At 32.3% G+C, this 25,046-nt stretch overlaps 1 protein-coding gene across 1 annotated transcript in view; it reads left to right on the forward strand.

Annotated features, from left to right (window-relative positions):
• Positions 1-23,699, forward strand: part of LOC142222297 (uncharacterized) — a gene marked incomplete at its 3' end in the record, with an annotated part of 354,669 nt that extends 330,970 nt beyond the window's left edge. The window contains 2 exon segments of the mRNA XM_075292344.1: positions 18,004-18,174; positions 23,552-23,699. Of these exon segments, the coding sequence (XP_075148459.1) occupies positions 18,004-18,174; positions 23,552-23,699 (319 nt within the window).
• Positions 23,700-25,046: the final 1,347 nt, after the last annotated feature.

Below are 25,046 nucleotides of genomic sequence, written 5' to 3' on the forward strand. Positions count from 1 at the left end.
TACTCAAACCTTCGTCTAAAGAATATTGGCTATCTTGATAGAACGCTTGTATAGGCCCCAAAAAATTTATAAATTTTACTTTCCCCCTTAAAGGATATTAATAAATAGATGTAATATTTTCATGTTGTAAACTTGTCTGAGTTCTATTTTATATTCAAACATAATAGTAGAGTTGATGGCAAAATAATGTGTGTGTATAATAATCGTATATGTATGTGTGTTTTTTTCCTCGTTCCTACTCAAAAGGACAACAATTAATTTAATTAAACATTGTGTGTGTGTGACATGAAATTCTGAATAACGTGAGTCGTGAACAAAATTCATACTTATTCTCGTGAACTTCGTTAGTGACTGAAAAATTAAATCGGTAAGTGAAATTCACGAAAATCACGCTCACGTCCAGATTTAAATTTTGCTTATTTGGTAATCACTATGGGTGAGTATAAGTCTTTAAAGGTTGTTCGTGCGTCAATACTGGATTTCATTTTATGAATGTGCGGGAGTTCCTACCGCCTTGAATGTGGGCGAGTCACCGTACCGTTTTTTTTGTACCGTTTTTAAAAATTTTATTCAATTTACTAAATTCTTTAAACAAAAATCACAAAACTTTAACGGATTGAGATAGAGCTCGAACAGTTCATACATGTATTATAAGAGTTTTCCACGTAAAAACGTTATTGTAACACGTCCTGTCTTATTTCTTTTACTTATGATTTTTTAATCTTTTATTTTTATTGAAAATTTTTTAAAAATTTATTTCTATAGAAAATTTTTCAAAATTTTATTTCTATAGAAAATTTGTTGAAATTTTAGTTCTGTAGAAAATATTGTCAATATTTTTTCCCAAATTTTATTTCTATATTTCAAATTTTATTTCTATAGAAAATTTGTTAAAATTTTATTTCTATAGAATATTTTGTCCAAATTTTATTTCTAAAGAAAATTTTGTTCAAATTTTATTTCTATAGAATATTTTATCAAAATTTTATTTCTATAGAAAATTTCATCAATATTTTATTTCTATAGAAAATGTTGTCAAAATTTTATTTCTATAGAAAATTTTGTAAAAATTTTATTTCTATAGAAAATTTTTTAAACTTTAATTTCTACTGAAAATTTTTAAAATTTTATTTCTATGGAAAATTTTTCAAAATTTTATTTCTAAAGAAAATTATTCAAAATTTATTTCTATAGAATGTTTTGTCCAAATTTTATTTCAATAGCAAAATTTTTAAACTATTATTTTTATTGAAAATTTTTAAAAATTTTATTTCTATAGAAAATTATTCAAAATTTTATTGCTATAGAAAATTTGTTCAAATTTTAGTTCTATTGAAAATTTTGTCAAGATTTTTTTTCCCCAAATTTTATTTCTATAGTTCAAATTTTATTTCTATAGAAAATTTGTTCAAATTTTATTTCTATAGAATATTTTGTCCAAATTTTATTTCTATCGAAAATTTGTTCAAATTTTATTTCTATAGAAAATTTGTTCAAATTTTATTTCTATAGAAAATTAGTTCAAATTTTATTTCTATAAAATATTCTATAAAAATTTTAAACTTTTATTTTTATTGAAAATTTTTTAAAACTTTATTTCTATAGAAAATTTTTTAAAAGTTTATTTCTAAAGAAAATTTGTTCAAATTTTATTCCTATAGAAAATTTTGTCAAAATTTTATTTTGATAGAAAATTTAGTCAAAATTTTATTCTATAGAAATTGTTGTCAAAATTTTATTTCTATAGAAAATTTTTTTAAAAAATGTATTTCTATAAAAAATTTTTAAACTTTTAATTATATTGAAAATTTTATATCTATAGAAAATTTTTCAAAATTTTATTTCAAATTTTATTCATATAGAAAATTTTGTCAAAATTTTATTTCTATAGAAATTTTTTTTAAAAAATGTATTTCTATAAAAAATTTTTAACTTTTAATTATATTGAAAATTTTATTTCTATAGAAAATTTTTCAAAATTTTATTTCAAATTTTATTCATATAGAAAATTTTGTCAAAATTTTATTCCTATAGAAAATTTTGTCAACTTTTTACTTCTATAGAAAATTTTGTCAAAATTGTATTTCTATTGAAAATTGTGTCAAAATTTTATTTCTATAGAAAATTTTGTCAATTTTTTATTTGTATAGAAAATTTCATCAAACTTTTATTTCTATTTTGCCAAAATTTAATTTCCATAGAAAGTTTTGTCAAAATGTTATTTATTTCTATTTTTTATTTATATCTATATACATATTTATTTATTTCTATAGAAATTGTTGTCAAAGTTTTATTTCTATAGAAAATTTTTTTAAAAAATGTATTTCTATAGAAAAAATCTTAAATTTTAATTATGTTGAAAATTTTATTTGTATAGAAAATTTTTCAAAACTTTATTTCTATAGAAAGTGTGTTCAAATTTTATTCATATAGAAAATTTTGTCAAAATTTTATTTCTATAGAAAATTTTGTCAACATTTTTACTTCTATAGAAAATGTTGTCAATTTTTTTTTGTATAGAAAATTTCATCAAAATTTTATTTCTATAGAAAATATTGTCATAATTTAATTTCCATAGAAAGTTTTGTCAAAAGTTTATTTCCATAGAAACTATGGTCAACATTTTATTTATATAGAATATTTTACTAAAATTTTATTAATATAGAAAAGTATTAAAAATTTTATTTTTATAGAAAAATTTTGTCAAAATTTTATTTCTATAGAAAATTTTGTCAAAATTTTATTTCTCATTAGTTTGTTTTGAGCTTAAACCCATGCGTTGCATAAACTATAAGGGTATCTTAACCAACAGAGAGAAAATGTTGTTAACATTTTATTTCAATGGAAAATTTTGTCAAAGTTTTATTTCTATAGAACATTTTTTTCAAAATTTTATTTCTGTAGAAAGTCATCGGTGTAGCAGTTATTTCCCTCCAATCCCATTCTTCCAGGGCCATCTTAAAGGCGTCAGAATGTTCCACTTGGGAGCGATGGCCACCTCAGGTATACGATTATGAGGTGGCCATAGCTCCCATAGATTTTAGTTACAATTTCATTATTTTAACGAAAATTTTCCTTTACACTGTGTAAATTGCTAGTCTTAAAATTTAAGTTACATACTATTTTATATTAGGTCAATATCTTTTCAGTGAAGGTACACTGAAAAAAATATTTACGTGATATTAAAGATTACGCAACCTAAGTTTTAGGATGCAAAATTTACAAAATATTAAGGAAAAATTTCTTTAAAATAGTGAAATTTTAATTAAAATAAAGTTTATAATCTTTGCTTTAAATTTCATTAAATTTAGGACACAAATATTCTAAATTTTCATCCCTACGTTAAAGTCGCACGTCTTTGAACTAAGGCTAATTTTCCTTATAGTAAAGAAACACATTTTTGATTTAAAGAAATTGTCCTTAAATTAACTGAAATATTGAAACTTCAGATTTATGATAAAAAACACTTCAAATATAGGCTAAGACTTATTTTGAGGATTTAGCGTCTTTGGTTTGAATTTTTTTTTCGGAATTAAGAAAACCTTTTTACTTTGAAGTATCCGTTATAATTTGAATTTTTAAACTGTCATTTGTTTCGTACGTGAGTACTTTTATTAATAAACCACGAAAAGAAAATGAATATTTGATAAATGAGATATGTATCCCAATTTTAATTTTATTGGCCCTAGATTTAATGCTAGATAGGTCGCTAAAAATGTCTTTATTTAAAAACAAGTAAGGAAAGTCTAAAGTCGGGCGGGGCCGACTATATTATACCCTGTAGATCTAAATTTTCGATACTTTGTAGATCTAAATTTTCGATACCATATCACATCCGTCAAATGTGTTGGTGCTATATATAAAGGTTTGTCCCAAATACATACATTTAAATATCACTCGATCTGGACAGAATTTGATAGACTTCTACAAAATCTATAGACTCAAAATTTAAGTCGGCTAATGCACTAGGGTGGAACACAATGTTAGTAAAAAAATATGGGAAACATTTAAATCTGGAGCAATTTTAAGAAAACTTCGCAAACGTTTATTTATGATTTATCGCTCGATATATATACATTAGAAGTTTAGGAAAATTAGAGTCATTTTTACAACTTTTCGACTAAGCAGTGGCGATTTTACAAATGTTGGTATTTTGACCATTTTTGTCGAAATCAGAAAAACATATATATGGGAGCTATATCTAAATCTGAACCGATTTCAACCAAATTTGGCACGCATAGCTACAATGCTAATTCTACTCCCTGTGTAAAATTTCAACTAAATCGGAGTTAAAAATTGACCTCTACGGTCATATGAGTGTAAATCGGGCGAAAGCTATATATGGGAGCTATATCTAAATCTGAACCGATTTCAACCAAATTTGGCACGCATAGCTACAATGCTAATTCTACTTCCTGTGCAAAATTTCAACTAAATTGGAGAAAAAAATTGGCCTCTGTTGGCAAATGAGTGTAAATCGGGCGAAAGCTATATATGGGAGCTATATCTAAATCTGAACCGATTTGGCTGATATTTTGCAAGTTTTTCGAGACTCATAAAATATTCGGATGTACGGAATTTGAGGAAGATCGGTTGATATACACGCCAATTATGACCAGATCGGTGAAAAATATATATGGCAGCTATATCTAAATCTGAACCGATTTTTTCCAAAATCAATAGGGATCGTCTTTGAGCCGAAACAGGACCCTATACCAAATTTTAGGACAATCGGAGTAAAACTGCGAGCTGTACTTTGCACACAAAAATACATCAACAGACAGACAGACGGACAGACAGACAGACAGACAGACAGACAGACAGACAGACAGACAGACAGACAGACAGACAGACATCGCTAAATCGACTCAGAATTTAATTCTAAGACGATCGGTATACTAAACGATGGGTCTCAGACTTTTCCTTCTTGGCGTTACATACAAATGCACAAACTTATTATACCCTGTACCACAGTAGTGGTGAAGGGTATAAAAAGCCGAATCTTTGGCTCGGAATCAATACCAAAACCTTTAAGGGAAGGTCAAAATCTTTGGATCCAAGTAAATTAGTAAATTAGTAGACGTTAAGATAAGCCGTGGCGGTGACTGGACCAATCCGACAGGTATTAAAATAATTTGTCTTATAAACCATAATGACTGAGGCCTCAAAACACACAACCTCGCAATATTCCTTCTATGCAGGTATTCTGTGTTTTTTATTTGTACATCATAGTCGTCACAGTAGCCGCAAAATGTTCTCACATTAAGCACAACATGTGGCCCATAAAAGTCCTTTTTGTTTTAGCTGGCCACATACATGGCCAAGTGAGAACACCCATGAAGATGGCCGTAAGTGTCTACAACCGCATATGGTGACTCGGTGGTTCTTGAAATGTATACAGCACAGAGTATGTGTATGTGTGAGTCATCATTAGTGTATGTATATATACTGGTGAAATATGTGAATACATTCGTGTAGTTTTTTTTTTTTTGCTGAGGACTACTATGAGGCCTACTATTATGAATGCGAAAGTTATACTTCTTAATGGAGCACAAGGACACAGTCATTAAGAAACCAAATCAGTGTTTATTATTTAGGACACTAAAATTTAATTAGTATTTGCCTGAGTTTATTATATTTGTTGAAATGAATGCTATAATTAAGGCTAGACATTAGGCTTATGGTCTACTAAGCCATCGACCATGAATCATATTCTGCCGAGGGTTGAATTATAAGAAATATATCTTGAAAATACGAGCATTTGCTAATTATCAAAGGATTGAAACAACAACAAAAAAATCAACGTGACATTCATTATAGAAGTTTGCTTGAATTCAAAGATTTTGACTTTCCCTTAAGAATTTTGGTATTGATTCCGAGACAAAGATGCTGCTTCATTAAAATAAAATAATTTTTTATACCCTTCACCATAGGATGGGGGTACATTAACTTTGTCATTCCGTTTGTAACACATCGAAATATTGCTCTAAGACCCCATAAAGTATATATATATATATTCTGGGTCGTGGTGAAATTCTGAGTCGATCTACGCCCGTCTGTCTGTTCAAATCACGCTAACTTCCGAACGAAACAAGATATCGACTTGAAAGTTGGCACAAGTAGTTGTTATTGATGTAGGTCGGATGGTATTGCAAATGGGCCATATCGGTCTACTTTTACGTATAGCCACCATATAAACCGATCCCCAGATTTGGCTTGCGGAGCCTCTAAGAGAAGCAAATTTTATCCGATCCGGATGAAATTTGGTACATGGTTTTGGTACCGATTTGGACCAATGCAAAAATTGGTCCAAATCGCTCCATAATTATATATAGCCTCCATATAAACCGATCCTCAGATTTGACATCTGGAGCCTCTTGGAGGCACAAATTTCATCCGATCCGGTTGAAATTTGTTACGTGGTGTTAGTATATGGTCTCTAACAACCGTGTAAGAATTGGTCCATATCGGTCCATAATTATATATAGGCCACATATAAACCGTTCCCCAGATTTGATCTCCGGAGCCTCTTGGAGGAGCAAAATTCATCCGATCCGGATGAAATTTGCAACGTGGTGTTAGCATAAGGCCGCTAATAACCATGCCAAAATTGGTCCATATCCGTCTATAGTTATATATAGCCGATCCCCAATCACACAAAAATTTGTCCATATCGGTTCATAATCATGGTTGCCACTCGAGCCAAAAATAATCTACCAAAATTTTATTTTTATAGAAAACATTGTCAAAATGTTATTTCTGTAGAAAATTTTGTCAAAATTTTATTTCTATAGAAAATTTTGTCAAAATTTTATTTCTATAGAAAATTTTGTCAAAATTTTATTTCTATAGAAAATTGTGTCAACATTTTATTTCTATAGAAAATTTTTCCAAATTTTATTTCTATAGAAAATTTTTTCCAAATTTTATTTCTATAGAAATTTTTTTCCAAATTTTACTTCTATAGAAAATGTTGTCAAAATTTTATTTTGTCAAAATTTTATTTCTATAGAAACTTTAAACTTAAGTATATACGTATTTAATCGGCCTTTTTTAGTTTAATATATACCACGTATGGACTATGTGGTATATATTACGGTGTTTTAAGATATCTTGCCATCGGCAAGTGTTACCGCAACCTAAGTAATTCGATTGTGGATGACAGTCTTCAGTAGAAGTTTCTACGCAATCCATGGTGGAGGGTCCATAAGCTTCGGCCTGGCCGAACTTACGGCCGTATATACTTGTTTTGTCTAATATATACCCCGTATTGACCAACTTAGAATTTAGAAGACGATGTTAAGAAGTTTTAAGATTCATTGCCATCGGTTAGTATTATCACAACCCAAGTAATCAGGATGTGGATGACAGTCTTTAGCAGAACTTTCTACGCAATCCATGGTGGAGGGTACATAAGATTATCTCATTAAATTTAAAGATTATTTATTTAATTGAAAAATGTTTTTTTTACTCCAAGGAAAATTTGCCTTACTTCAAAGACATCATCTGTAACGGAGGACAGACAAAAATTTCAAAGATTTGTGTCCTAAATTTAAAGAAAATAATTTTCAAACTAAAAAATTGTCCTTAATATTGTACATAATTTTTCAAATAAGGTCAATATTTCTTCACAGCAGTTTATATTATTTTCATCCTTAAATTAAAGAAGACTACAAAAAAAAAAAATATTTTTATTCCTGCCTTATTTTTGATTATAAAATTTCTCAAACCTGTGCTTGTGTCGAGTTTTGTTCGAAAACCATGAAATTGTTTTCCCCTTTCCACATTTTTCCTTGGTTTTTCAAATCATATGTTTTATTACATTGGCTCCTGTTATCCATGAACAGCAGGGGTTTGTTATATGATTTTTTGTTCGTTTTGTGATTTTTAATGTGAAATATTATACTTGAAAGTAAAATGGGGAGCAAAAACAAAAGATTCAAAAGATTTATGTTTGACATTGTTGGCGTATGTCTACCACTTTTTTTTGGAGGGTACTCGAGTGGTAAGCGTTATTGTTGCAAATAAATTTTATATTATCATAAATTTTATTTGCCATGTTTTACACTAAATTGGAGATATGTACGAATGATTAATTGTCTTGCTTTTGTTGAGGCTTGCTGTGACATTTTTTTATAATTTAATTAAAGAAATTTTAGAAAAAATGGTGGCATTTAAATTTTAATCTGGGTAAAGGATTTTATAGTTGATTCAATTAATAAACAAACATTATAAACAATAATGTTTTATGTACCAACATGGATAATATTTAAATTTCAATATCAATAAAATATGAATTTTTCCTTATAAATAAAATAACAAGAAATTTTATTTAATTTTCTGCATTACATATATTTTTACCCTGCGCCACACTGTGGAACAGGGTATTATAAATTAGTGCATATGTTTGCAACACCCAAAAGGAGACGAGATGTACATATGGTGTCTTTGGCAATATTGCTCAGGGCCGGCCTTTGAGTCGATCTAGCCATGTCCGTCCGTCTGTGAACATAATTTTGTAATCAAAGTCTAGGTCGCAATTTAGTCAAATCAACTTCAAATTTGGCACAGGTATGTGTTTTGGGTTAGAATTGGAAGAAATCGGATCAGTTTTAGATATAGCTACCATACATATATATTTCGCCCGATATCTACTAATATGGCCTCAGAAGGCAGAATTTCAACGTGAGTTGCTTTAAATTTTGCACAAGGAGTGCAAACGATAGTGTCGTAAAGTGTGCCTAATTTGGTTGAAATCAGTTCAGATTTAGATCCCATATATATCCTTCGCCCGATTTACACACATATAACCATAGAAGCCAAAGTTGTACTCTGATTTACGTGAAACTTTGCATACACATTTGATGGATTTGATATGGTATCGAAAAGGTGGATCTACAAAGTGGTGCAGGGTATAATATAGTCCGCCCCGTTCGACTTTAGAATTTCCTTACTTGTTTTTATAAAAATTTATACAGAACTACCGCATGTCAAGAAAAAAATTAACGTTTCGTGGAATTAAATTTATACGAAACTATATTTAAAATTTAAATTTCTGCGAAATTCACAAATCCAGTTTCCACAAAATGGTCATTGGAATGTTTAAGGCTCCACTCAATAATATGCCAAGACCAAAATAGTTTTAGTGTTTTTTTATACCCTCCACCATAGGATGGGGGTATATTAACTTTGTCATTCCGATTGTATATATATATATTCTGGGTCGTGGTGAAATTCTGAGTCGATCTGAGCATGTCCGTCCTTCCGTCCGTCTGTTGAAATTACGCTAACTTCCGAACGAAACAAGCTATCGACTTGAAACTTGGCACAAGTAGTTGTTATTGATGTAGGTCGGATGGTATTGCAAATGGGCCATATCGGTCCACTTTTACGTATAGCCCCCATATAAACGGACCCCCAAATTTGGCTTGCGATTGCTCTAAGAGAAGCAAATTTCATCCGATCCGGCTGAAATTTGGTACGTGGTGTTAGTATATGGTCTCTAATGACCATGCAAAAATTGGTCCACATCGGTCCATAATTATATATAGCCCCCATATAAACCGATCCCTAGATTTGACTTTCAGAGCCTCTAAGAGAAGCAAATTTCATGCGATCCGGCTAAAATTTGGTACATGGTATATGGTATTTAACAACCATGCAAAAATTGGTCCACATAGGTCCATAATTATATATAGCCCCCATATATATCGATCCCCCGATTTGGCTTGCGGAGCCTCTAAGAGAAGCAAATTTCATCCGATCCGGCTGAAATTTAGTACATGGTGTTAGTATATGGCCTCCAATGACCATGCAAAATTGGTCAACATCGGTGCATAATTATATATAGCCAGCATATAAACAGATCCCCAGATTTGGCTTTCGGAGCCTCTAAGAGAAGCAAATTTCATCCGATCCGGCTGAAATTTGGTACATGGTGTTAGTATATGGCCTCCAATGACCATGCAAAAATTGGTCCACATCGGTGCATAATTATATATAGCCCCCATATAAACCGATCCCCCGATTTGGCTTGCGGAGCCTCTAAGAGAAGCAAATTTCATCCGATCAGGCTGAAATTTGGTACATGGTGTTAGTATATGGCCTCTAATGACCATGCAATAATTGGTCCACATCGGTGCATAATTATATATAGCCCCCATATAAACCGATCACCAGATTTGACCTACGGAGCCTCTTGGAAGACCAAAATTGATTCAGTTGATATTTGGTACGTGGTGTTAATATATGGCCTCAAACGCCCATGCAAAATTGGTCGAAATCGGTCCATAATTATATATAACCCCCATATAAACCGATCCCCAGATTTTACCTCTGGAGCCCCTTGGAAGAGCAAAATTCATTCGATTCGGTTGAAATTTGGTACATGATGTTAGTATATGGTATCCAACAACCATGCAAAAGGCACCGGAGGTCACATCTGGGGACCGGTTTATATGGGGGCTATATATAATTATGGACTGATTATATATAGCCCCCATATAAACCGATCCCCCGATGTGACCTCCGGTGCCTTTTGGAGAAGCAAAATTCATCCGATCTGCTTGAAATTTGGTACGTGGTGATCGTATATGATATTTAACAACCATGCCAAAAGTGGTCCATATCAGTTCATAATCATATATAGCCCCCATATAAACCGATCCCGAGATTTGGTTTTGGAGCCTCTTGGAGAAGCAAATTTCACCCGAGTCAGTTGAAATTTGGTACATTGTGGTAGTATATGGCCGTTAACAACCATGCTACCGAGCAAAAGTCCATTTCGACTCGTAATTATTTGTAGACTTACCCACACATACCTTTTATTTTTGTCTAATATATACCACGTATGGACTACGTTTCTACGCAATCCATGGTGGAGGGTACATAAGATTCGGCCTGGCCGAACTTTTGGCCATATATACTTGTTGACTAGTAATATTTACCGCGAATTTAATGTGTTTATATATTTTTATAGTTTATAAGTTGATTGTGAAATTAATAGAATTTTTATATCGTAGTTTGTATCATGGCTTTTTATCTTTTTTTTAAATCTTGCTAAGGTGACTCAGACTTTTATCGAATTAACGATCATTTAAGCGATTCCAATTTGCTTTCTATTTTCACTTATTTGGCCATAAATTCAGTCGAAGTAAAGAATGCACTTTATTAACGTTTGACATGTTGATTCGATTTTAATTAGATCCATTAATTAGGCAAGTCTATGAAATATTCCAATAAAGATTTCATATTTATCAGCAGCATCATCAGTGTGCCATAGTTATTTTGCTCTTTGAGTAGTCCAAAGTTTCTATGTGTTTGTTAATACGTGTGTTGGCATCAGACATCGATATATCATTTCCTGGTTTCCGGGGGTGTGCATGTGTGTGTGTGTGCGCGGTATCGTACTAGCATGCTTTTGTTCGATTCCATGCTTCTTCATATGCACAACAAATGTTGTGCACATTAGAAAAGTGAGACGATATCATTTATTTTGGCTTTAAATGGTCATAAACCAAAATAACGAACAAACATCAGGTAGAATGAGACAAAAAGCTCATGCATTCTATTTCATCCTATGTAGGGCGATTATAGTTAGCCGGAAAAATATTTACGTATATACGTAATACACGAGGGAAGCGTATTGAGTTAATCACAAACAGATATTAGCTCATTCGCTTATTGCAATGACGTTGAATTTTTAACAAGTATAAATATTCGATAGAAAATTTTCAACAATTCTTCGCTGAAAAATGGTTCGAGTATGTACTCGTAACTACCATAAGACGCTTGCATACAAGACACATGCCCCCCTTGCAGATCTATGTAAACGCTATGGGAATTCGAATTAGTCAGAGATGAAACTTGTGTTAGTCAGACTTGTGTACACTCAAAAAAAAAAAAAAAAAAATAATAATAATAATAAATAAATAAATAAAAAAAAATTTTCTTGGATCCAAAGATTTTGACGTTCCCTTAAGGATTTTGGAATTGAATCCAAGATACGGCTTCTTTCAAAGAAAGACATTTTTAGAGCTTCACGTCTAGAATCAAGAAAATTGAAAATCGGAATACAGAACTCATTTATCGATTTTTCTTTCTCCTTTTGCACTATAGTAATAAATCTGTTCCCGTATAGACAAAATCTAAATTATAATAAATAAATAAAAAAAAAAACAAGTAAGTTCGGCCAGGCCGAATCTTATGTACCCTCCACCATAGATTACGTAGAAGCTTCTACTCAAGATGGTCATCCACAATTAAACAAGGCATCTTAAAACTGCTTAACATCATCTTCTAAATTGTAAGTTAGTCCATGTGGTATATACAGTAGACAAAAGAAAGGCCGATTAAATACGTATATATTCAGTTCTTGACCGGTATATATAGAGAAGAAATAATTAGGAACCGATATGAACTTTTGTGCTGTAATTATAAAGCCAGAATTGAAATATGGGGGTCGCTTTATATGGGGGCTATATACAATTATGAAGACGAGTCTACCAAAAATGACAGATTTTTACTGTGTGGTAGATTGGTAGAATTCTTGATGTTTTGGAAGATTTTGCAAAATATTCTTCTCCAACTATGAAATGCTTCATAAATTTTCTATACAAATAACATTTTGACAAAATTTTCTACAGAAATAAAATTCTGACAAAATTTTCTATAGAAATAAAATTTTGACAAAATCTTTTATAGAAATAAATTTTTAACAAAATTTTGTATAGAAATTATATTTTGACAAAATTTTCTAAAGACATAAAATTTTGAAAAAAATTTCTATAGAAATATAAAATGTTGACAAAATTTTCTATGGCAATAAAATTTTGGCTCGAGTGGCAATCGTTATTATTCTGTGATTGGGGTTCGGTTTATTTGGGGGCTATATATAATAAAGATCGATACGGACCAATATGGGTATGGTTGTTAGCGGTCATACACTAGCGAAATGTATCAAATTTCAACCGGATCGGATGAATTTTGCTCCATCAACAGGCTCCGGAGGTCAAATTTGGGGATCGGTTTATATGGGGGATATATATAATATTGAACCGATATGGACCAATTTTTCCATGGTTGTCAGAGACCATATACTAACACCACGTACTAAGTTTCAACCGGATCGGATGAATTTTGCTCCTCCAAGAGGCTCCGGAGGTAAAATCTGGGAATCGGTTTATATAAGGGCTATATATAATAATGGACCGATATGGATCAATTCTGGCATTGTTTTGTTAGAGACCATATACTAACATCATGTACCAAATTTCAGATAGATCGGACGAAATTTGCTTGTCTATGAGGCTCCGCCAGCCAAATCTGGGATCGGTTTATATGGGGGCTATATATAATTATGGACCGATGTGAACCAATTTTTGCATGGTTGTTAGAGACCATATGCCAACACCATGTACCAAATTTCAGCCAGATCGGATGAAATTTGCTTTTCTTCGAGGCTCCGCAAGCCAAATTTAGGGGATCGGTTTATACGGGGTCTATATATAATTATGGATCGATGTGGACAAGTTTTTGCATATTGCAAAATTTCACGTAACTCAGAACAAAAGATTGGCCTCTGGGACCATAGGAGTGTAAATCGGGCGAAAGCTATACATGAGAGCTATATCTGAATCTGAACCGATTTGATTGATATTCTGCAAAATTTACGAGACTCACAAAACATTCGATTATACGAAATTAGACGGAGATCGATTGATAAAGACGTCATTTATTACCACATCGGTTATAAATATATATGGCAGCTATATCTAAATCTGAACCGATTTTTACCAAAATCAATAGGGATCGTCTTTGAACCGAAAACAGGCGCTAAGTCAAATTTGAGGACGATCGGACATAAGCTGCGAGCTGTACTTTGCGCACAAAAATACATGAACACACAGACTGACAGACGGACATCGCTAAATCGACTCAGAATTTAATTCTAAGACGATCGGTATTGTAAAGAAAAAACTCCAAATATTTTTATTTAGGTCGAAACCTATGTTGTTAGCACCTATATTTTGCTGTTTTTTTCATAACTCATTAAATATATATATAAATAAAAAAATAAATAAATAAAAAAAGAAATATATTTAAAACAATCCAATTTTTTTTAAGTAATAAAACTTTTTTGGCCAATTTCGTTGGAAAACATGTTATTAAATTATTTTGTTTAAAGGAAGAACATAAAAAAAAACAACAAAACAACTTTTTATACCCTGCAACACACTGTGGAACAGGGTATTATAAGTTAGTGCATATGTTTGTAACACCCAGAAGGAGACGAGATAGACACATGGTGTCTTTGGCAATAATGCTCAGGGTGGGTTCCTGAGTCGATATAACATGTCCGTCTGTCCGTCCGTCCGTACGTCTGTCTGTGATCACATTTTTGTGATCAAAGTCTAGGTCGCAATTTAAGTCCAATCGCCTTCAAATTTGGCACATGTTCCGAATTTGGGTCAGAATAGAACCCTTTTGATTTTGGAAGAAATCGGTTCAGATTAAGATATAGCTCCCATATATATCTTTCGCCCGATATGCACTAATATAGACCCAGCAGCCAGAGTTTTATACCGAATTGCTTGAAAATTTGTACAAACATAACACTTAGCCGTATAGTCAAGCGTGAAAAATTTGATTGAAATCGGTTCAGATTTAGATATAGCTCCCATATATATCTTTTGCCCGATATGGACTTATATGGCCCCAGAAGAAGCCAGTTTTTTGGCCGAATTTGGTTGAAATTTTGCACTAGGAGTACAATTAGTAGTATAGTCAAGTGTGCAAAATTTGATTGAAATCGGTTCAGATTTAGATATAATTCCCATATATATCTTTCGTCCGATATGGACTAATATGGTCCTAGAAGCCAGAGTTTTGGCCCAATTTGTTTGAAATTTTGCACTAGGAGTACAATTAGTAGTGCAGTTAAGTGTGCAAAATTTGATTGAAATCCGTTCAGATTTAGATATAGGTCTCATATATATCTTTCGCCCGATATGGACTAATATGGTTCTAATATCCAGAGTTTTGGTTGAAATTTTGCACAGGGAGTAGATTTAGCATTGTAGCAATGCTAGCCAAATTTGGTTGATATCGATTCAGATTTAGATATAGCTCCCATATATATCCTTCGCCCGATATGCACTTATATGGACCCAGAAGCCAGAGTTATATCCCGATTAGCTTTAAATTTTGCACAAGGAGTACAGTTAGTAGTATAGTCATGTGTGCCAAATTTGATTGAAATCGGTTCCGATTTAGATATAGCTCCCATATATATCTTTCGCCCGATATGGACTTATATGGCCCCAGAAGCCAGATTTTTGGCCGAATTTGGTTGAAATTTTGCACTAGGAGTACAATTAGTAGTATAGTTAAGTGAGCAAAATTTGATTGAAATCGGTTCAGATTTAGAAATAGCTCCCATATATATCTTTCACCCAATATGGACTAATATGGTTCTAATATCCAGAGTTTTTGCCCAATTTGGATGAAATTTTGCACAGGGAGTAGATTTAGCAAATTTGATTGAAATCGGTTCAGATTTATATATAGCTCCCATATATATTGCTTTCCCCCGATTTACACTCATATGACCACAGAGGCCAATTTTTTACTCCGATTTAGTTGAAATTTTGCACAGGGTGTAGAATTAGCATTGTAGCTATGCGTGCCCAATTTGGTTGAAATCGGTTCAGATTTAGATATAGCTCCCATATATATGTTTTGCTGATTTCGACAAAAATGGTCAAAATACGAACATTTTCCTTGTAAAATCGCCACTGCTTAGTCGAAAAGTTGTAAAAATGACTCTAATTTTCCTAAACTTCTAATACATATATATCGAGCGATAAATCATAAATAAACTATTGCGAAGTTTCCTTAAAATTGCTTTAGATTTAAATGTTTCCCATATTTATACCCTGCGCCACACTGTGGAACATGGTATTATTTTTTACTAACATTGTGTTACACCCTAGTGCATTAGCCGACTTAAATTTTGAGTCTATAGATTTTGTAGAAGTCTATCAAATTCTGTCCAGATCGAGTGATATTTAAATGTATGTATTTGGGACAAACCTTTATATATAGCCCCCAACACATTTGACGGATGTGATATGGTATCGAAAATTTAGATCTACAAAGTGGTGCAGGGTATAATATAGTCGGCCCCGCCCGACTTTAGACTTTCCTTACTTGTTTTTTGTCATAAAAACATGCTTAGCGACGGACTTATGTTTTATTTCTTTTAAATACGGTTTTAAAGAGGGTTTAAAATGGAACTTGGAGTAACAGACGGCTACTATACACGGTTGCCACTTGAGCTACAAATAATTCTTCTATAAAAAATTTTGTCAAAATTTTATTTCTATAGTACATTTTCTCAAAATTTATTTCTTTGGAAAATTTTCACAAAATTTTATTTCTATAGAAAATTTTCTAAAAGTTTTATTTCTTTAGAAAATTTTCTCAAAATTTTATTTCTATGGAAAATTTCCAAAAATTTTATTTCTATAGAAAATTTTCTCAATGTTTTATTTCTTTAGAACATTTTCTCAAAATTTTATTTCTATAGAAAATTTTCCCAAAATTTTATTTTTATAGTAAATTTACTCAAAAATTTATTTCTATAGAAAATTTTCTCAAAAATTTATTACTATAGAAAACCTTGTCAAAATTTTATTGCTATAGAGATTTTGACAGAATCTTATTTCTATAGGAAATCTTGTCAAGATTTTATTTCTATAAAAAAAAATTTGTCAAAATTTTATTTCTATAGAAAATTTTGTCAAAATTTTATTTCTATAGAAAATTTTGTCAAAATTTTATTTCTATAGAAAATTTTGTCAAAATTTTATTTCTATAGAAAATTTTGTCAAAATTTTATTTCTATAAAAAATTTTTGTCAAAATTTTATTTCTATAAAAAATTTTTGTCAAAATGTTATTACTATAGAAAATTTTGTCAAAATTTTATTTCTATAAAAAAAAAATTGTCAAAATTTTAATTCTATAAAAAAAAAATTTTGGCTAAATTTTATTTCTATAGAAAATTTTTTAAAGGAATATTTTGCAAAATCTACCAAAACATAAAAATTATACAAATCTATCAAACAGTGAAAAATTTACCATTTTTGGTAGAATTCTACCAACTGTGGCAATCGTGCTGCTATAACCTAACCTAATAAAAAAAAAACGTAATTCGTTTATTTCTATAATTTCTTAAGAAATATTTTTTAGTACAAATTTTGCCAAAAATTTATTCTGAAATAGTCCTTAAAATTTTTGTCGCAGGATATTCCATCAATTTGATCAATTTCTTTTCACAATAGCAATATTATATGTGTAAAAGTTTTCTCTAATCCCTAAATTCCTGCCTCTTATCTACTTGTGTACTATATTCAAGTCAACATTTATATGAATTATTATAGTCAGTAAATATCTGCAAAAGTTTTATGGGTTGAATAGCTGTGCTACCATTTTCTCTCGATTTGTCAGATTGGCCTGTGTGGTTATAAATGATGCATATGTATATATATCCATACCCATATATATAAACAGGCTGGACAGGAATGTTAACAAACACCAAGAAGCCTTAGGATATAAATGGAATATCTGTGTGAGTGGGTGTGTGTGTGTTTGTATGTGCGGTACAGAGTGAGAAAAACAAATTACTGGACAAATGACATCATAAATACTATTGATGTTCGAGCATATCATGAACTCGTTCATATAGACAATCATCAGGATAAAGTTCGTAATTTATGAAAGTAAATTATTCATATGAAAAATAATAATAAACAATAACAACAACAACACATCAGAAAGATATACGTAAATATAGATTTCTAAAGAAATATATAAACGTCATTTGATTGCTTATTTATAAATAAATATAATATATTTATACGTTATTGTTAAATTATTCTTATAGTGAATTTGGAATTTCATTTGATTTCTTTTTCTTCTCTTTTTCTATTTATCATTGTAGTATCCTGCAGTACAGTAACAGTTACCAAATGCCAAGCGGCTTTAAGAACCTTACAAGCCTTTCAATTCTTTCGTCCCACGTGCCTGTGCAAGGAGCCGGGTATGGATCCCGATTGCAATCATTTTCGAGATTTCCTATTTGATCATCCTTGCGGTTTTGTGCTCAAAAAAGGTAAGTGAAGAAATATGGTCTAAAGTGATTTTAGGAGAATAAAATTAATTTCACTTAAATTTTATTCTAAAATTAAACTAAATTTTCTAAAATGAACCAAAATTTTCCTTTTGTATGGGGTTCACTGTTTTTTGAGTGTATCTAAATAGTTTTCAAATTCGGTCAAGGTTTTATATATTATTCTGTATATATTTCCATGACCAAAGATTATTCATTGGCTTTACTTTCTATTACAAATGTATATTTTAAAGAGCTTTTTTTGAAGCATACGTATACAATTTCATTCCAAATTTCTCAAATTCTAAATTCCAACTTTTTGTAACCTAAAAACAAAAATAAATTATAATCCCCCTTAAGATCATCGGAGACATACATTACATGACAACTGCTGCTTAAATGGAATATAGTTTTAGAACGCATTACTTCATCCTTTTCCATTTAAAATGTATCCCATATTACCTTACATTAGATGTGGATTCTGTACCCAAATGCTATGTGCTTCCGGTTTTTTTGTTATGTCCTTAACTCTCAGTTAAATATAAAAAGAAAACTTTGTCCTAACATTCTTACGAGGTCTTATACACACACATTACATATTTATAGGGTAGTGAGTGTGTGTGTATGCGTGAGTATGTTTACAAGGATAACATAAACAATGGTTACAATCATTTAACTTAAGTGTTCTATTGTTTATCTTGCAAAATAAAACAAAAAACAGTAAGAACGGCAAAAACTCTTCACACATGCAAAATTGTTTCCTTAAGTGCTTATGTTGGAGCCATGTTAAATAGAAAAAGATTCAAGTTTTCCGTGAAGAAACAAACAAATCTCTGAAGTATAATGTAAATCTTAGCGCACAGTGTTTGAAATTATACTCATTTAAGGGTAATTACGAGTTCACAATTATATTGATATTATTTATAAGGAGGACATTTAAAAAATAATAAACAAAACGAAAAAGATATGGTCAAAAGTTCGGCTGGGCCGAATTTTTAACCCCCACAAGAATTTTCTTTGAAAAAATTTCTTCGTAATGCCATATACATATAGTGCAAATTCAGATAATATCAGGTATTTAATAAATTATAGATAGTTAGGGATTTTGTTATGGACATTTAAGGGCATACTTTTATATAAAGACCCAGTAAAAAAAGCGTCGCCAAAAAACGTAGTGAAAATGTTCTTTTTGGATACGGAAGTGGTGACAAATTGACGCAGAAGCGATGAATTTAACATGGGCTTGTCATAGGACGGATGTCCAACATTTCAACAGCCGCAGCACTGAATTTGCATCACTTCTTAAGGTGTGAGGTGAATTCAGTGTTTTGGATGTGAATTAAGAATTTTTGTGATATTTTGACAAATAAATAATTTTTAAAATTTTTATGATTTTTAATGCATTATAACGCTTGTCTGGAACGTTTGTCATCAAATATTTTCAAAAATTCGCAATTTTTCAAGAAAGGATTTAACATTTTTTCGGCTAAATTTAAATAATTTGTACCATTTTATTATACCCTCCACCATAGGATGGGGGTATATTAACTTTGTCATTCCGTTTGTAAAACATCGAAATATTGCTCTAAGACCCTATAAAGTATAAATATATTCTGGGTCGTGGTGAAATTCTGAGTATATCTAAGCATGTCCGTCCGTCCGTCTGTTGAAATCACGCTAACTTTCGATAGAAACAAGCTATCGACATGAAACTAGGCACAAGTAGTTGTTATTGATGTAGGTCGGATGGTATTGCAAATGGGCCATATTGGTCCACTTTTAGTTATAGCCCCCATATAAACGGACCCCCAAATTTGGCTTGCGATTCCTCTAAGAGAAGCTAATTTCATCCGATTCGGCTGAAATTTGGTACATGGTGTGAGTATATGGTCTGTAACAACCATGTAAAAATTGGTACACATTGGTCCATAATTACATATAGCCCCCATATAAACCGATCCCCCGATTTGGCTTGCGGAGCCACTAAGAGAAGCAAATTTCATCCGATCCGGCTGAAATTTGGTATATGGAGTAAGTATATGTTCTCTAACAACCATGCAAAAATTGGTCCATATAGGTCCATAATTATATATAGTCCCCATATAAACCGATACCCCGATTTGGCTTGCGGAGCCTCTAAGAGAAGCAAATTTCATCCGATCCGGCTGAAATTTGGTACATGGAGTAAGTATATGTTCTCTAACAACCATGCAAAAATTGGTCCATATAGGTCCATAATTATATATAGTCCCCCTATAAACCGATACCACGATTTGGCTTGCGGAGGCCCTAAAAGAAGCAAATTTCATCCGATCAGGCTGAAATTTGGTACATGGTGTTAGTATATGATCACTAATGACCATGTAAAAATTGGTCCACATCGGTCAATAATTATATATAGCCCAACCCCCCCCCCCAATATAAACCGATCCCCCGATTTGCCTTGCGCAGGCTATAAGAGAAGCAAATTTCATCCGATCAGGCCGAAATTTGGTACATGGTGTTAGTATATGGTCTCTAATGACCATCCAAAAAAATTGGTACACATTGGTCCATAATTACATATAGCCCCCATATAAACCGATCCCCCGATTTGGCTTGCGGAGCCACTAAGAGAAGCAAATTTCATCCGATCCGGCTGAAATTTGGTATATGGAGTAAGTATATGTTCTCTAACAACCATGCAAAAATTGGTCCATATAGGTCCATAATTATATATAGTCCCCATATAAACCGATACCCCGATTTGGCTTGCGGAGCCTCTAAGAGAAGCAAATTTCATCCGATCCGGCTGAAATTTGGTACATGGAGTAAGTATATGTTCTCTAACAACCATGCAAAAATTGGTCCATATAGGTCCATAATTATATATAGTCCCCCTATAAACCGATACCCCGATTTGGCTTGCGGAGGCCCTAAAAGAAGCAAATTTCATCCGATCAGGCTGAAATTTGGTACATGGTGTTAGTATATGATCACTAATGACCATGTAAAAATTGGTCCACATCGGTCAATAATTATATATAGCCCAACCCCCCCCCCCCCCCCCCCCCCAATATAAACCGATCCCCCGATTTGCCTTGCGCAGGCTATAAGAGAAGCAAATTTCATCCGATCAGGCCGAAATTTGGTACATGGTGTTAGTATATGGTCTCTAATGACCATCCAAAAATTGGTCCACATCGGTCCATAATTATATATAGCCCCCATATAACCCGATCACCAGATTTGATCTTCGGAGCCTCTTGGAAGACCAAAATTCATTTGATTCAGTTTAAATTTGGTACGTGGTGTTAATATATGGCCTGAAACACCCATGCAAAAATTGGTCCACATCGGTCCCTAATTATATATAGCCCCCATATAAACCGATCCCCCAATTTGGCTTTCGGAGCCTCTAAGAGAAGCAAATTTCATCCGATCCAGCTGACATTTGGTACATGATGTTAGTATATGGTAGGGAGCCACCGTGGTGCAATGGTTAGCATGCCCGCCTTGCTTACACAAGGTCGTGGGTTCGATTCCTGCTACGACCGAACACCAAAAAGTTTTTCAGCGGTGGATTATCCCACCTCAGTAATGCTGGTGACATTTCTGAGGGGTACAAAGCTTCTCTAAGTGGTTTCACTGCAATGTGTAACGCCGTTCGGACTCGGCTATAAAAAGGAGGTCCCTTGTCATTGAGCTTAACATGGAATCGGGCAGCACTCAGTGATAATAGAGAAGTTCACCACTGTGGTATCACAATGGACTGAATAGTCTAAGTGAGCCTGATACATCGGGCTGCCACATAACCTAACCTAACCTAGTATATGGTATTAAACCACCATGCAAAAATTGGTCCACATCGGTCCATAATTATATATAGCCCCCATATAAACCGATCCCCAGATTTGGCTTGCGGAGCCTCTAAGAGAAGAACATTTTATCCGATCAGGCTGAAATTTGGTACATGGTGTTAGTATATGGTCTCTAACAACAGATTTGACCTCCGGAGCCCCTTGGAAGAGCAAAATTCATACGATTCGGTTGAAATTTGGTACGTGTTGTTAGTATATGGTATCCAAAAACCATGCAAGAATTGGTTTATATCAGTCCATAATTATATATAACCCCCATATAAACCGATCCCCAGATTTGACCTCCGGTGCCTTTTGGAGAAGCAAAATTCATCCGATCTGGTTGAAATTTGGTACGTGGTGATCGTATATGATATTTAACAACCATGCCAAAAGTGGTCCACATCAGTCCATAATCATATATAGCCCCCATATTTGGTTTTGGAGCCTATTGGAGGAGCAAATTTCATCCGAGCCAGTTGAAATTTGGTACACTGTGCTAGTATATGGCCGTTAACAACCATGCCTAATGAGGTCAATATCGGTCTATAGTTATATATAGCCCTCAGATAAATCGATCCCCAATCACATAAAAATTGGTCTATATCAAGTTCATAATTCTATATAGCCCCCATATAAACGACCGCCATATTTCAATTCTGGCTCTCTACGTACCGTGCAAAAGTCCATATCGATTCGTAATTATTTGTAGACTTACCTATATATACCTTTTTTGTCTAATATATACCACGTATGGACTAACTCACAATTTAGAAAACGATGTTAAGAAGTTTTAAGATGCCACAACCCAATTAATTAAATTGTGGATGACAGACTTTCGTAGAATTTTCTACGCAATGCATGGTGGAGGGTACATAAGATTCGGCCTAGCCGAACTTACGACCGTATATACTTGGTAATGTTTCAAACATATTATGTTTCACCTTAGGCATGGTAGAAAAAAATTAATGAAATTTTGTTTGTGTATATATATTTTTAAGGCGCCAATTGGTTATTTCCATTCTTTTACTTGCAGCTAACTCTACGTCTGTCTATCTAAACACATATATGTTTATAGGCTATTTATAAACTAATATATGATTCCATCGAAACATATTTATATATTTACAAAAATGTTATGTCCCAAACATAATATGTTCTAACATATTACCATATATGTCGCAAACATGTTATGCTAGTTTATGAACATTATATGCTTGCACTTAAAAATAATGTGTTAAACAAATTTGAGTTCCAAACATATAATTTTTAAACCCAAACATATGAAAAATAGTTTTTTTCGTCCGTGTAAATTTTCTAAAAGTAAACAAAATTTTCTTTCCTGATGGGTTCACTATTTTTTTTAGTATTAAAATATTTTAGTTCCAATTTTCTAAAATAAAATTAATTTTTTTTTTTCATGGTGGATTCACTTTTTTGGGTGTAGATCTGAAACAAATCCTATTACGCATTTTTTTAATAATCTATGCCATAACTACATTATTCTAATAATTTGAATATTTTTCAATTTATTTTTACAGCCGAAAAAGATCCATATCCTATCGATGCATTACCAACCTGTAATCATGCCCTATCGGTGTGTCAACAAGAACGGAAATGCCTCAAGCTCTTTGAAGATTTCAAAACACACTGTAAAGTTAGAGACAATAAATGTAAAATGGAGAGTAGGTAAGTATTGCGAATACAAAACGAACTCCAACTCACACTCACCTATACTACGACAACCACAACCACTATTACATTATTGAGTATAGATTTTAGCGACCACACACAAAAACTTTGGCAAGTATACCGAACATGAGTGGAAAAAACCAAAAAAAAAATCGATTCCCAAAAGCGAATCTTCATTATTATTCAATTGCATTCAATTTCGATTAGTTGCGCATAGCAATTTTGGCCATGCCATAACCAAGCAGTTTTTGGTAATATCGTTGCCAAAAGATAATTGCAACAATTGCCATTTAGGCTGGGATGATGATAATAGGAGGAGGTGTGTTGGATACCCAGGTTTATATTCCATAACTAGGGGGTGGAGGTGGTCTATCTATGATTATTCAATAATTAATAATTATGGCTCTAAGCGTTTTGTGCGATTCGAGTGCTGTTGCATGCAACTTTTCTTTGGTCCTATGGTGATTTTCCAGGAAACATTGAAAAAAGCAAACTTTTCCAATGCCGGGTATAGAAAACGAAACTTTTGATGGCAGTTGTGAGAGTAGGTATCAGAGAAGGAATACGAAGAACGCTAAGTATTATCTTGATATGTGTATGGGTTAATCCGGGTTCTTTAAATTGCAAATAACAACAAATAAAATGTTATTCCGATTTCGATCGCAGATATTTTCCTTTGTGATACAAATTTGTGGTTTTTTGTTGATTCAAAGAAATCCAAATTTAGTACATTTTTTATTTGATTCCCAGCAATTATGTACGTAATCGAATCATTACTGTGTTATAATTTATTAAAATCAAGCTGACCTCTCATTGTTTAATGAGGTCCGTCCTTCTGTCAGCATGCCACGAACTATGGCTTGCAAGCGGCCTACAAATCTATCGCGAAAGTAGGTCCTGGGTATTTTGACCCATTCCCGGCGAAGCTCCGTCTTGAGATGATCGACACTTATATAGCTTTCGCCCGATTTACACTCATATGACCACAGAGGCCAATTTTTACTCCGATTTAGTTGAAATTTTGCACAGGGAGTAGAATTAGCATTGTAGCTATGTGTGCCAAATTTGATTGAAATCGGTTCAGATTTAGATATAGCTCCCATATATATGTTTTTCTGATTTCGACAAAAATGGACAAAATACCAACATTTTCCTTGTAAAATCACCACTGCTTAGTCGAAAAATTGTAAAAATGACTCAAATTTTCCTAAACTTCTAATACATACAAATCGAGTGATTAATCATAAATAAACTTTTGCAAAGTTTCCTTAAAATTGCTTCAGATTTAAATGTTTCCCATTTATTTAATAACATTGTGTTCCACCCTAGTGTATTAGCCGACTT

The sequence above is a fragment of the Haematobia irritans genome, chromosome 1, assembly GCF_050003625.1.
Source record: "Haematobia irritans isolate KBUSLIRL chromosome 1, ASM5000362v1, whole genome shotgun sequence".
NCBI classification, from domain to species: Eukaryota; Metazoa; Arthropoda; class Insecta; order Diptera; family Muscidae; genus Haematobia; species Haematobia irritans.